We start from the raw sequence: 15,254 nt of genomic DNA on the forward strand, positions 1-15,254 counted from the left end.
AGACAGGGAAATGGAGGTTGCCAAACCTGTAGTTGGAAAGTGACAGGAAAGAACACTAATTCTCATCAGCAACTGCTAAACTTGCCAGCTGTTCAAACATCTTGCTCCAAACAATTGTGTTAAAAGTACTATTTCTTATAGAAACATATAGGATTATGAAGGGTATGGATAGGATAGATGTAGGAAGGTTTTTTGAACTGGCCGGGGAAACTAAAACGAGAGGACACAGTCTCAAGATTCGGGGGAGTAGATTTAGGACAGAGATGAGGAAAAATAGTTTTTGCCAGAGAGTAGTGAATGTTTAGAATTCTCTAACCAGGGAAGTGGTTGAGGCTGCCTCATTAAACATATTTAAAATTCGGTTAGATAAATTTTTACATGATAGAGGAATTAAGGGATATGGGGAGAAGGCAGGTAGGTGGAGTTAGGTCATAAATTAGATCAGCCATGAATGGCGGAGCAGGCTCGATGGGCCATTTTTGGCCTACTCCTGTTCCTACTTCCTATGTTCCTACTAAGCAAGAATATGTATTTGAGCATTATCCTCTATTCGACACCATTTACACTTCTTAGTGTTCCCTTAGAATTAATCACTTGCTTCCACTTTGGTTCCGCAGATTCTGAAATGACTGATGAAGCCAAGGTGGAAGCTGCCAACTCCTCCACAGATGTGGGAAGAGGTGGCTAAGGCAACAGATGGATGGGTAAGTACACGATGTGGCATCTTCCTTCTGCCACTTAGATTTGACATCTGAATGTTTCTGATACTTTACCATCCTGAATCATCTTTTTCCACTTTCAGTTGTCACAGGCCAACAGATTTCCAACAATCAGTGGGGATCTTCCATTTTATCAAAGAAATTTTGAGGACATCCTTGAATCATCTTCTCCACTAAGATGGAAAATCTCTTTTAATGACAGACCTTGTCATAATGTCTGAGCTTCTGGAGTTTAATTTCTCATATTGAAAAATGAGTTGACCTGCCCAAGAGAACTGACCAAGTGCAATTAGGCTCTCAATACTTTGCCCTGAGACAATGATGTGTGCAGATATTTCCAGTTGATTGATGATTTAGCAGAGCCAGTATTTTTGGTTATTTTGTGCCTCTAACTGAATAAAATTCTGAAAGGTTCTTTGGCTGTGCAGAGCCAAAACTGATACCCAGCCAAAGGAAGTACTAGATCAGATGACTAAAAGATGGGTCAAAGGGCCAGTATTTAATGAAAATAAAAATAGAAACAACTGAAAAAACAACTGAGCATTTTAAAATCACGGAATGAAGAATGGGGATGCAAAATGCATATGGGTAATGGCTAAGAGGGATTTAAAGTGAATTGGGTCACAGGCAGTTTTTAAAGAATAAGTGAAAACTCAGAAGAATTTTGGAAAGACCATTGAAACGCCAATGTGGATTATAAGCACTGACTTTATAAATAATTTACTTGAAGTGGGGAAACTGTGGACTTCCTGCTGGCTGTTGACGGATTAGCATCTTTTTGAAGTTGCTGCTATTTACCTTAATGTTTCCAAACTTTTAAAATCCTTATTTTTAAATTTTATATTGGTGAATGTAACTGAATTAATGACTGTAACAATCTTTAACATGCCTACAAGGAGTAAAGCTACTAGAAAAGAGGATCCTCCTGTGTCTTTGGAGTCTATCATAGATTTGCTTCAACCACAGAGGAAAGAATCCTCTGATGAATTACAATTCAGAAATTGAATTCAGTATTGAATTTAAGCCTATGGATGTGAAACTGGATTATTTTCAAAAAAACCCTAGAAGACACAATAAGCGTATCCAAGATAAAGCTTTGGATGGAAGAATGGATCATATGCAAAATCTGTGTAAAAACTTATCGAAGACTCATGAAAAATTAACCCAGAAGATTATTAATTTAGAAAACAGAAGCTGAAGACATAGCTTACAAATTCTGGGCATGGAAGAATCAACTGAAGGATGCTAGCCTACTAAATTTTTTGCAAATTCTTTGGATCTCCAATTCTGCTGACTCTCTGTGTTTGATCGAGCACATAGATAATTGATTCTGAAACCAGCTCCTGGTCAGAGACCTCGTTCGGTTATACAGGTACACGATCCTTTATCCAGACATCTAAAATGCCGAAAGCTCCAAAATCTGGCAAGTGGGGACCGGCAGTTGGGGGAGGCAGCTGAGGGACCCCAGTTGGGGGAGGCAGCCAAGCGACTGGAAGGGGGTGGTGTGGATACGATAGCACAATTCGGGTGGGCTTTCCAAAATCCGGAAAAATCTGAAATTCGGAACACACTGTCCCTCAAGGGTTCCTGATAAAGGATCATGTACCTGTAGTCTGCTTTCATGAATCTCAAACTAAGGAGCTTTTACTATGTGAAGCTCATCACAGAGGAAGAAATTATTACCAAGGTCAGTAGATTGGTGTCATCGAAGACTACTCATCCGAGGTTTTGAGTGAACAAATTAAATACAAAAAGATTAATTTGGAATGCTACATTCAAGGTTTAAAGCCTGCTCTGCTTTTTCCAGTGCGCCTTTGTTAGGCTTTTTAATTCTGAATTAACTATTTGTCCTGTTTTCAGCTCATATAAATTCCCTATTTGTTAGCTTCAGATTCTTTAAAGAGTTAAAATGGATCAAGTAATTCAGTAACTTAGTTTTAATGTCAAAGGATTGAATCATTCTGTAAAACAAAATAAAATTTTTGCTTATCATAAAAAACTTAAAGTCCCTATTATATTTTTGCAACAAACATGTACGTAATTGTGATAATGTACGTCTTTTTAAAAGATGGAACGAATTGCATTTTCACTCATTTCAAGCCAAATCCACAGGAATATCAATTTTTATTGATCAAAGAATTCTAGAGTCTTTATTCAATAGTGAGGAGACAAACTTTTGGTTAGACCCAGTTTTAGATTGTTTGTCTCTTAAGCCCAGACACTTTAAATAAATTGGTTTTATTCATTCAATCATTTTTATTAAAATGTGGTATTATTGATGACTGGCATTTTTTTTCATCCAGAAGAGGGAATATTCATGTTTTTGTTTTACTATCATCATATATAATCGCGAATTGACTATTTTTTTTTAATTGATAGTCAAATGATTTGATTAATTTGATCTTGTGAATATAAAAATATACTCATTTCCGACCATGTTCCTGTGTTACTACCTTTAAATTTTCCTGGTCTTTCTCCAAATAAACAAGAGATTGGCATTTTAATCCAACCCTACAATCTGATAACAATTTTTTTTTAAGTTCTTAGAGGAACAAATGACTCTTTATTTTGGAAAAAAAAACATTGTGGAAGAGACTTTCAGTCTTATTGCTTGGGATGTTTTTAAAGTTTTTATTATGGGACAAATTATCTCCTGTACTGCAAGCATAAGGAAAAAGGCTAACCAAGAGAAAACAGATTTAACGAATCAACTGAAACAATTATATCAAAAGTATGCTCTAACTCCAGACCCTGCTTTATACAAACAGCATGTTGAAATTACAAATAAATAAGAATTTCCTCTAATGTATCCAATTGAAAGTCAATTTTTAAAAGCTAAAGGTTAAATTTTTAAAAGGTAAAGGTTAAATTCATGGAAGTAAAACAGGTAAACTATTAGCTAATCGATAAAATGCTTTAGTAGCCAAATAACAAATCAAATAAATTTGCAAAGCTAATGGGGTTATGACAATTGATCATTTAGAAATAAATGATATCTTTAAGGAATTTTATTCTCAACTGTATAGTTCTTCTAGACAATATAACTCTTCTAAGGATAATAGTGTAATGAATTACTTTTAGATCAATTGAATATTTCTGCATTATCTGCGAATAACCATAAGAAATTGGATCAACCTGTGACAGAGTATACAGAGTATATAGATATGTTTGAGGGAGATAAATTGGGAAAAGTTTGTTGGAGTAGATTACATGCAAACACTTTAAAACAGATCTTATTTGAAATACTGGAGCTCTGATAGAGATATCAGTTATACACCTTTTGCAAGAGCTTGGAAAAGTGTTCATGAGACTTCACTAATGGATTGTTATTTGCAAAATGAAAGAGCATGTTGGTGCCGCTGCTGTCTGGAGGACAGGGTCATCTGGTTTTGCAAGCAGAGAGAGTCAAACAGGTTTTCTCTCAGTCAGAGAGAGAGATACAGAGATTACTTGACAGGGTTACAGCCAGCAGAAGTAACTGGGACTAGAACAGGACAAGCTTGCATGCCCATTTAGAAGACAGCCTGATCAAAGCCCTTGTGGTTCATGCAAGAGGAGAGGACTGGCTGTCTAATGTTTCACTTGGAATAAGGGAAACAGAAAGGAACTCTGTGGTGACCTGAAAGAAAGAGGCTATCATCTGGATAACCCTGAAGGGGCAAGTTTCATCAACAAGACACTGAAGTGGCTGATGGAAGTACATCAGTTGTGGATGTCCTGGAACAACAAATCTCTCTCTGAAAATCAACAAGAACCTTCCTGAGCGGTAACCATTTCAAGCACCAAAGCCTGGTGAACTTTATAAATGTTAAATTATGTGCACAGTATATGAATTGCCTGCAACCAGTGCACTTGGAGGAATGAAAAGTGAGATTGGACTGTGAACCAAAGTACTTGTCTGAATTTACACACACATTACATACACGTGCGCTTAGAATTAGAAAGGGCTAAGTTAGGTTAAGTAATTCAAAAGAGACAAGTTAAAGTTAGATTCTGTTTTTAATGTTTTAAGATAATTAAAAGCAATTTTTGTTTAAGTAGCCATTTGACTTGGTGAATATCTATTGCTGCTGGGCTTATGGGTCCGCTGGGCTCGTAACAAGCCTATTTTGTATCAAGAAATTGCTGAGGCTGCATGTTCATTACATTCTGGGAAATCACCAGGTCCTGATGGATTTCCTAGAGAATTTTATAGTTTTTCCTTTAGTACTACACCTCATCTATGTTCTGTTTTTTTTTCTAATTATTTTAAACTGGGCAAGTTGCCACAGTCTTTTTATAAGGCTTCCATCTCACTAATTCTTAAAAAGAATAAAAATCCAGATGACTGTTCTTCATACAGGCCAATTTCTCCATTCAATGTTGACCCTAAAATTCCATCCCAAAATTTATATTTTGCCACTTATATTATCTTATAATCAGACTGGATTTATTGTAAAAATAAATCACTATTCCCATTTCAATATACCCCATTATTAAATTCTCCTTCAAAAGGAGGTTTCGGAATGCGTAAGGAGCTTTTGATTGGATAGAATTGAATTGCTTACTTAACATGTTAGAAAAATTTAATTTTGGGGCTGACTTTATTAATTGGATGAAGCTACTATATCGATCAACCTCTGCCCGTGTTCTTACCAATTTTCAGAATTCTAAACCATTTAAACTTTAGCATGGAACCAGGCAAGGATGTCTTTTGTGTCTATTGCTTTATGATCTGGTATTAGAACCCTTAACCATTGCTTTTCAAGGATCTAATGACATTACTGGTATTTTAAGGAAAGGCAGAGCCCAAGATGTTTTGTTTTATGCTGATGATTCATTGCTATTTATTTCCAATCTTGTGACTTCATGGCCTTCTGTGCTTTCTTTCATTTCTCATTTTACTCAATTTTCAGGTTATAAATTAAATCAACACAAGAGTGAATTTCTTCCTTTGAATAATTTGGCACCAATAAATTCCAATCTTCCCTTTAAAATTGTTCGAAATCAATTCACCTATTTGGGTGTAACAATCATTAAAAATTATAAAAACGCAAGAAAATTTTCTCACTTCAATCAAACATGCAAGAGGGGTGTTAACAAATTGGTCGCCTATTTCTTGGTTGGTCAAATCAACTCTATTAAAATGAATATATTTCCTAAATTTATATACTCTTTTTCAGGCTTTGCCTGTTTTTATTCATAAGTGTTTTTTGATTCCTTTGACTCAATCTTATCTTATATATGGAAGAATAAACATCCTTGCCTAAACAATGTCCATTTACAAAAAAAAATGGAATTTTAGCCTTACAAAACTTTAGGTTCTATATACAAAATCTTATGTTTTGGTTATATTAACTGTGAAGACTGTCTAATATGGGTCTCTTTGGAATCTAATTGTTACAAAATTTTCTATTATTTCCCTTCTCGAATCCTTACTTCCTATATCTTTAAATAAATTAAATGATGACCCAGTGGTTAAACATATTTTGAGGACCTGAATACAATTTAGAAAACATTTTGGTTCATTGAGATTTTCTCTTCCTAGTCCTATTTTTTCTAATTATTTATTTAAACCTTCCATGATTGACAAAGCTTTTAAAGAATGATATAGATTAGGCATTAAATGTTTCAAAGATTTATTTATCGAAGGAAATCTTGCTACTTTAAAACAACTGTCAGTTAAATACATATTACCAAATATTCATTTTTTAAAATTATTTACAGATTAGAGGTTTTTTTGCAATCTCAATTATATATAGTCCCTATGAGCACTGATTATTATAATAGTTATAATTTTTATTTTAAACACTTATAACGGTTCAATATCTAACATTTATGGTATGTTGTTGGGAATAAGAGATGCTTCATTAGATAAAATTTTAAAAAGCCTAGGAACAAGACCTACATCTTTTAATCTCTGAAGAAACTTGGAATGCAATTTTCAAATTGGTTAATACCTCATCTTTATGTGCCCACCACTTCCTTCTACAATTTAAAGTAGTCCACAGGGCTCACATGTCCAAAGTCAAATGATCTTGTTTTTATGCAGACGTATCTCCTCACTGTGATAGATATAACAATGGAAACACTTCATTAATTCGTATGTTTTGGACATGCCAGAGCCTTGAGTTCACTTTAACAAGCTTTGCTTGTTATCGATGGAGAGAGTGGCATAACTCTAATGGGACTTGATTTGCATGTATTAACTTTCACTTCTCTTATGGCTAGGTGGACAGTGTTGCTCAGATGGAAGGACATTGCTCCACCTGCTCATGATCAATGACTATGTGATGTCATATCATGTTTAAATTTAGAGACGATTAGATGCTCAATTTCTGATTTGAGTTTAATTTTTCAAACACTCTGGGGATGTTTTATAAATTATATTAAGAATCTCTGACTTGATATGAATGCAAAAGTGTTGGCTAATAAGGTAATTTATTACTTTGATTAGGAATAATTTTTTATCTCCTTGACAAACAGCTTCGTTTTTGGGTTTAGATTTTTTTTTAAATAATAAAATATTACTGTAATATAATTTGTTTAATTGGCCATGCAGGGTACCTTGCATGAATTGGTATGATCTAAGTGTAATGTATAATTTTTTGACTTTTAATATATATTCAAATGTACTCTGTACTTTTCAATGTGGAACTTCAATTTCAATAAAAATATTGAAAAAAGTGGGAAACTGCTCCAGGAGTTGTGGGTTTTCAATTACATTTGAACTTAAAAAATCTTTGCAAGTAAATTATTGAATGTGTGATGCAAGAAGATTAATTGAGGATGTGTGACATTAAGAGCTCATCTTCTTAATAACAGAAATTTAAAGATTGGATAAGAAACAAAGAAAACAGAAGGAAACACATTGCTTTAGAATAAAATCAGTTGTAGAATGAAAGGACAATGAAAAACAGAAAATTTGGACATACTTAAGTTAAAACACTACTACTGGCAGGATAATTCTTTTTGTTCTGTGGTACAACAGTCCTGCATGGGAGAGAGTAAAACATCAGAGCATAAATCAGTGATGAAGAAAAGATGGAAGAGAAGCTCTGAGAATTTAAGGACTAATAGAAAGAAAGGCTTGTTTATCTCATGAGTTTTTCTAATAAACTGAAGCATATCAGAACACCTTATAGCTATGATGTTCCACTGGTTACAGATGTGATCCAAAGGTTATATTGGTATTGTGGTGCAGGTGGTTAAATTACTGAAAAGATAATCCAGGGCAATGACAATTAAAGAGACTCAAGTTTAAATCATGGCATCTCTAGAATTTAAATTCACAAAAAAACCCAGCTTATCTCAATGAGGACCACAAAGAAATTGTCTTAAAAAATGCTCTCTAATGTCCTTTAAGGAAGGACATTTTTCTATCCTTGTAAGACTCTAGCTTAATGAAGATGAGGCAGATTCTTAACTAAGAACCTTAGAAACAAGAACAGCAGCTTGCTCTGTGAAACAGTACGATAACAGCTGGTCATCTTACCCAAAGTCTTTTTTCTTGTTTCCATGTACCTTAAACATAAGAACAAGAAATAGGAGCAGGAACCAGCTCGTCGAGGCTGCTCCGCCATTCAATGTGATCATGGCTGATCTGATAATAGGCTCATCTCCACCTATCTGCCTTTTCCCTCATATCCCTCAATTCCCTTATGATGTAGAAATCTATCCAATCTTGTCTTGTATATTAACTCAGGTCACCTCCACTGCTTCAGTGGGCAGCAAATTCCACAGATTCACTACCCACTGGGAAAAGCAGTTCCTCCTCATCTCTGTCCTAAATTTACTACCATGAATCTTGAGTCTATGTCCCCTAGTTCTGGTCTCCCTGATCAATGTAAACAACTTAACTACCCTCTGTCATATCTATGCCTTTCATAATTTTATAGGTTTCTATAAGATCTCCTCTCATTCTCCTAAATTCCAGTGAGTACAGTCCCAGACAACTCAATCTCTCCTCATAGGCCAACCCTTTCATCCCTGGAAACAATCTGGTGAATAATATCGATAGATCTGAATGCAATTCATGATCATTATCTCCAGATGTCTTAAAGATAACTATCTTTATCTATCTCATTTTTGTATTTATTATTTCTTTTTAATTCAATTAAGTACATTATTGCAGCTGATCTTTGGTTGTTTTTGTAGTTATTGTTTTTAAACAAAGTACAGGTTCAGCTGCAGCATGAAAGAATTTCAATGCAGAAGCACATTGTACAATGTGTATGATATTATCATGAAAAAGAATTTCAAGGCACTCTGAATGGTTACCTCTCATTTTGAGCCTGTGACCCTTGCTCTGGACCACTCCCATCAAGGGGACCAGCCTTCCTGTTGAACCAGTTGTAAACATTAAGGTCACCTCTTCCAATTATTTTTCCAATGAACAGATTTAACATACCAAACTCTACTCAATGGAAAGACCTGCTATATCAGGAACCACTTGATGAATCTGATTATACTCTTTCCATATCAAGTACATCCACTTATTGGGAAAGAAAACAAATTATGCACAATAATTCTGATGTCATCTTCAAGTGGACTAGCAGAATGTTATAATGCACCAGTGAAGCCTTTATTTCCAAAAAGAGTATTTGAAGAGTGGGATCTCAGTTAAAACACAGTTACAATGGGAAGGCCACTTTTTTTTGAGCCTTACAGATTCATGGGAAGAATTTCCAGACAGACAGAAGAACTGAGTTAATAATATGTTCAAAGTTTCCTTGAAGAAATTAAATATCTTTGCCAACACTGATCCATGAACACTCAGTGCAGACATTAGTAGATTCCCAGTTAGTAGCATGGTTTAACACAGTGGTTCCCATCCTTTTTCTTTCCACTCACATACCACTTTAAGCATTCCCTATGCCATAGGTGCTCTGTGATTAGTAAGGGATTGCTTAAGGTGGTATGTGGGTAGAAAGAAAAAGGTTTAAAACCACTGTTTTAATTGTACCTCATTGACTTGTTATGTGCAGGGTTTCACAACTCCAAAGGAAATGATCCAATGACAATTTGTCTTGAGCAAAATATTTCAGTAACAGTGGTTCTCAACCTTCCCTTTCCACTCATATCCCACCTTAAGCAATGCCTTACTAATCACAGAGCACCAATAGCATTGAGATTACTTAAAGTGGAATGTGAGTGGAAAGAAAAAGGTTGGGAGCCACTGGTTAACGTAACCCTCAAGGAAGCTTAAGACATCTCAATTTTTTTTAAAAGTTATTTTGGCTTGTTCTCAGCAATTTGCTTAAAGAGGCATTTTCTATATATATTGCAGAAAATAAAAAAATCATTAATTTCAAAATAGCAGAGACTTAAAAGGAGCAAATTTGCTTCTGTGAATCATGGTTTGCCAAAAAGTATGTTTAATATTATTCCGTTTGAGTGTGAATGGAGTAGGATTTTCTATTTTTTTTATTTTTCAACTTTACCAAGTTTTTTTGAAAGGTATTGTTCAAAGTTTAACCACAAGGAAAGCATAGTTTAACATTGTGCAATTGGTCTTTGTTTACCAGTCGATTGGAATAATTTTGCATTGCAATTGATACTTACTCTGCTAAGCCTAGAATTGTCTCCCTTTTATACAGGCTATCTGTTGCAAATCGTTGCACATCCACACCTTTACCAAGGCCTTGAAGTGTTTGAGCTTGTGTGAAATCAGTCAGCAGTTCATTATAGTAGTTAAGGTGATGAATCAATGTCTGCACTTCTTCTGACCAACTGTTGTCTGCATTTTCAGTCACATAGTTTGTGACTAATTTAATGACCTCTTTAGGATCAGCCTGCAAAATTTCAGATTCATTGATACAAGTTTAAGTAATTATCATTTGTCGGCTGCTTCTTAAACTATTAGCTGAAAAAGTAATAGCTAAAATAAATATAATGGGGAAAATATGACCTTAGTAGTGTTCTATACATATTTAAAATTACAGTCACTTCAGAAAATGGACATTTTTTAAACTCATTGTAACTCATCCCATAGAAGTATCCCATCTTTGTAACTAAAAATCATTAATCTCAGCACCAAGATCAAATGCTAAGCAAAAAGGATGGTTGGGTCAGAAAAAAAATAATCATATGCCTAAATCTTATAGAAATATTCTTGTGATTTGGATCAAGAATGATTTTACTCTCTAAAAATGCTAATCAAAATGAAAAAGGGGGAGCAAATCAAATAAACAAATCAAATAAGCCAAGCTTTTAGATGTAAAATAGGTATCACTTTTTTTTTTAATGATGACACTTCAGCATCACCAAGTCAGCTCACATGAATTCCAACTTAACACATGAGAGTAATAGATGCTGAAGTATACAAAGAACTTTAAGAACTGGCTTACATTATTTCAGGAAGTGATCCCAGAAATATTTGATGATTGCTAGTCAGTTTCCAAAGTTCCATACATTCTGGAACCATTCCAATGGATTCGAGAGCAGTTATTTTAAACCGGGTTGAAGGACAAAAAAGAAAACTATAGATTGGATAGCCTGACATGAGTAGTAGGCAATATTTTTGAGTATATACTGTAATTAGTAGAGCAGCTGCAGAAGATTTGGACTTGTAGAAGGCTTTTTTGATCAAGGTTCCACATACTCTATTGAAAGAAAAGTAAATGTTTTATTCCTGAATAGTCAGTAGTGACTAATGGAGTAATACAGGAATCAGTTTCAGGATTCCAGCTATTCAAAATATAGATTAATTTGGATGAGGAAATTACATGTCAGGCAGTGTCCGCTGTAACATTTGATCAAAGACACTTTTTTCCTTTATTTTCCCCTGTACTCCACAGTTTTCAATTAGTAACTAAACAATTCACAAGTTATTAAAGGGCACATTCCAAATTTTATTCAAGATTTAAAATTTAATTTTAAATTTGGACATACAGCACGGTAACATTCCATTTCAGCCCACATGTCTATGCCACCCAATTTACACCCATTGAACCTAAACCCCTGGTATGTCTTGAAACCAGAGCCCCCAGAGAAAACCCACACAGACATAGGGAGAATGTACAAACTCCTTACATACAGCGTGGGATCCAAACCCCGGACTCGATTGTTGGTGTTGTAAAGACGTGGTGCTAACCCACTATGCCAAATGTAATTTATACATGGTCAAACCAAAATGTTATTTTGGTTTGAGCATGTATAAATTACAGCACATTTTATACATATTCCTGTGGCGGCTCACCACTAGGCAGGCGAACCGGTCCCGCTTGCAAGCCACGCGGCGGGGCAGCCAGCCAAAATGGCACCATCGGGGGTTTTCCCTTCCTACCAGCACGAGGCTCAGAAGCCCGCGCTGGGGGATGACGTGACGCCCGGGTGACATCAGCGCCTTCCAGCGCGGTTCTCAGCCAGGTCCGGGCTGGGAGTATAGGTGCAGCCCAGCAGCCTGTAATGAACCAGTCTGATACATGAGCACAATCTGTCTGGTTGTGTGTGTTCTTTCAGTAGCAGTGTAGCTGCTGCTACAATTGGTGACCCCAACTGGTTCAAACTTCTTTGAACGCATCATGAGCGAACCTGGGATCAGCGCTATAGCTGTGAAACTGCCTGAATTCTGGGTTCAGGAGCTAGAGACCTGGTTCAGCCACGCAGAGGCCCAGTTTCACCTCCACCAGATTTCGTACGACACAACCAAATTCTACCATGTGGTCGCTGCCCTGGACCAAGCCAACGCCAGATGTGTACCACACCTCTTTCAGAACCCACCCACTGAAGACAAATACGAGACCATCAAGAGAGTGCTTACCGGATCCGTCAGACTATCCAGACACCAGCGTGCCGCTAAGATGCTGCACCTCAACACCATGGGGGACAGGTCCCTGATGGAGCTGATGGACAAGATGCTCATGCTCATGGGTGAGCACATCAACTGCCCACACTTCAAGCGCATTTTCCTCGACCATATGCCCGGGGACATCCGGCCGCTGCTGGTCCAGGAGGGCATCACCGACCCGAGGAAGGTCGCCCAGAAGGCCCAAGAGCTATGTCTCGCACGATTTTCCAGAGGGTCCAGCGGGTCATGAGGCACAGGCATGGCCACGCCAAGCTCACCCCTAGTGCTGCGGTAGAGCATCCGGCCCCCCTGCAGGGGCCCCCCCCAAGAGCATAACCAAGGCCACAGCATCCGCTCCAGGCCTCTGCTTCTACCACCAGTGCTGGGGAGCCAAGGCTCGAAAGTGTCATCAGCCCTGCTCGTTCCAGTGAAATGACCAGGCTAGCCGCTGTTAATGGCTGCGGTGGCTGGCCAAGGACACAGCCTCCTCTACCTGAGGCACTCAGTCAGCAACCGGTGGTTCCTCGTTGACACTGGAGCCCAGATCAGCATCATCCTGGCCACGGCCATCGAGTCCAGGAACCGACCTTGAAGACCACCCCTCCGTACGGCCAACGCAACAGAAATCCGGATGTATGTAGACAAGACAGTCCATTTCCAAGTTGGCCAACGAAGTTTCGCGTGGAGTTTCACCGTCTTGTCCCTCCCGACCACCATCCTGGGTGCAGACTTCCTTCTCGCACACGGCCTTCTGGCAGAAATTCGAGCTAGGCATCTAGTGGATGCCCATACCTTCCAGGCCATTCGCCTTGATGCCGCAGATAGCCACAATCAGCACGCCTAGAGACGAGTTCCCGACACTCCTCAAGCAACAGTTCTCCGCTGCCTCGCCGCGCCATGGGGTGTTCCACCACATCCCCACCGGTTCACGTCAAGGCACGCTGGCTCCCGCTGTTAGGTCTGCTTTGTTCATGAATGAGTGAGACAAACACCAGGCTGAGTCGAAATCAGGGTTCTTTGTTCTTTATTACCGGATTGTAACACTTGCGACTAAACATGTTAGTCGGAGAATGCATTCTGCCGTTATCAGCAAAATGGTGATTTTTTATACCCTTGGATATGTGCTTAGAACATCATCATATCATTACTTGTCCAATGACTAAAACTGTTGCTATCCTTTCCCTGCTAGCTTCCTGCCTCTCAATCCATCAATGTCTCTCTTATCTTGTAAGTACAAGGATGCATTTACATCTTGTTACAGCCCTGTACAGGGCAGGGTAACTCCTTACACATTCCCATCTCATGATGTTTTACCTTACACCGCCTGACAAGCTCCATGTGGCAAAGAAGGAGTTTTTGTACCTGTTGGAACTGGGGATCATTCAGCACTCAGACAGCCCGTGGGCCTTGCAGCTCGACCTGGTCCCGAAAGCCTCTGGTGGCTGGCGTACCTGCGGAGACTATCAATGGCTCAACGAGGCAACAGTTCGGACTGTTACCCCATCCCTCACATCCAAGTCTTTACGGCCAACCTGCACAGTGCGAGGGTTTTCTCCAAGGCTGACCTGGTGCGTGGATATCACCAGATCCTACTGCACCCTGAGGACATACCCAAGATGGCCATCATCACCCCCTTTGGCTTGTTCGAATTCCTGCGCATGCCGTTCGGGCTCAAGAATGCCGCTCAGATCTTCCAGCACCTCATGGACTCTGTGGGCAGGGACTGGATTTCGTCTTTATTTATTTGGACGGCATCCTCGTTGCCAGCAAGGACCAGGCGCAACACAAGGCTCACCTATGTGCCCTTTCTCCTGCATGGCCAACTTCGGCCTTACCATCAACCCGGCCAAGTGGCAGTTTGTGAAAGAGTCCATGCAGTTCTTGGGCCATACCATTAAGGATGAAGGAGCCACACCTGCCGCTGCGAAGGTCGCTGCTATCAGGGAGTTCCCATGCCCGGATTGCCTCAAGGGGCTGCAGGAGTTCGCGGGTATGGTCAACTTTTACAACCACTTAATCCGGGGATCTGCGTACATCATGCAGCTGCTATTCGCCCTCATCGCAGCAAAGCACAAAATGCTAGCTTGAACCTAGAAGGCTGCACCACATTCGAGGCCACCAAGGATGCCCTCGCGAAGGCCACCATGCTCGCCCACACGCACACCAACCTGCATATGGCATTCTCTGTCGATGCCTTTGCCACAGCCGTCTGTGCTGTCCTGGAGCAGCAGGTGAATGGAACATTGGAAGCCGCTGGCATTCTTCATCCGCCTGCCGGAACGCAAGTATAGTGCCTTCGACCGCAAGTTGCTGGGCATGTACCTGGCATTTCCACTATTTTTTGGAGGGGAGCACTTTTACCATCTTCACCAACCACAAACCCCTCATCCAGGTGCTCGTGATGGCAAAGGATCACTGGTCGGCCCGCCAGCAGCGTCACATCTCATTCGTGTCGGAATTTACCACCGACATTCAGCACAAGGCGGGGAAGGACAATATAGTGGCCGATGCACTCTCGCGACTGGCCATCTGCGCGCCCAGGCTCGACTTCGACCAGCTCGCCCAGGACCAGAAGTCTGATGAGGAGACAAGGGCCTTCAAGACCGCCATCACCGGTCTGCGGTTCCGAGACCTCCCGACTCCAAGCAGCAAAGGCACCATCCTGTGCGATATCTCCATGTAGTTCCCCAGCATTTGTGCAGGCAGGTCTTCCGCCACATCAGGTCCATGGTCCAGATGGTGGCAGAACAGTTCGTATGGCATGG

The 15,254-nt window shown here is 39.3% G+C and overlaps 1 protein-coding gene across 3 annotated transcripts in view; it reads right to left on the bottom strand.

Annotated features, from left to right (window-relative positions):
• Positions 1-15,254, bottom strand: part of nbas (NBAS subunit of NRZ tethering complex) — a 292,652-nt gene that overhangs the window by 122,188 nt on the left and 155,210 nt on the right. For all 3 annotated transcript variants that reach the window (XR_011340415.1, XM_069886343.1, XM_069886344.1), the window contains exon 41: positions 10,263-10,492. Coding sequence is in view for 2 of the 3 variants with exons in the window: in XM_069886343.1 (XP_069742444.1) it covers positions 10,263-10,492 (230 nt within the window). In the remaining variant the exon portion in view is untranslated. The remainder of the gene's footprint in view (positions 1-10,262; positions 10,493-15,254) is intronic.

This window comes from Narcine bancroftii, chromosome 6 (genome assembly GCF_036971445.1).
Source record: "Narcine bancroftii isolate sNarBan1 chromosome 6, sNarBan1.hap1, whole genome shotgun sequence".
NCBI lineage: Eukaryota > Metazoa > Chordata > Chondrichthyes > Torpediniformes > Narcinidae > Narcine > Narcine bancroftii.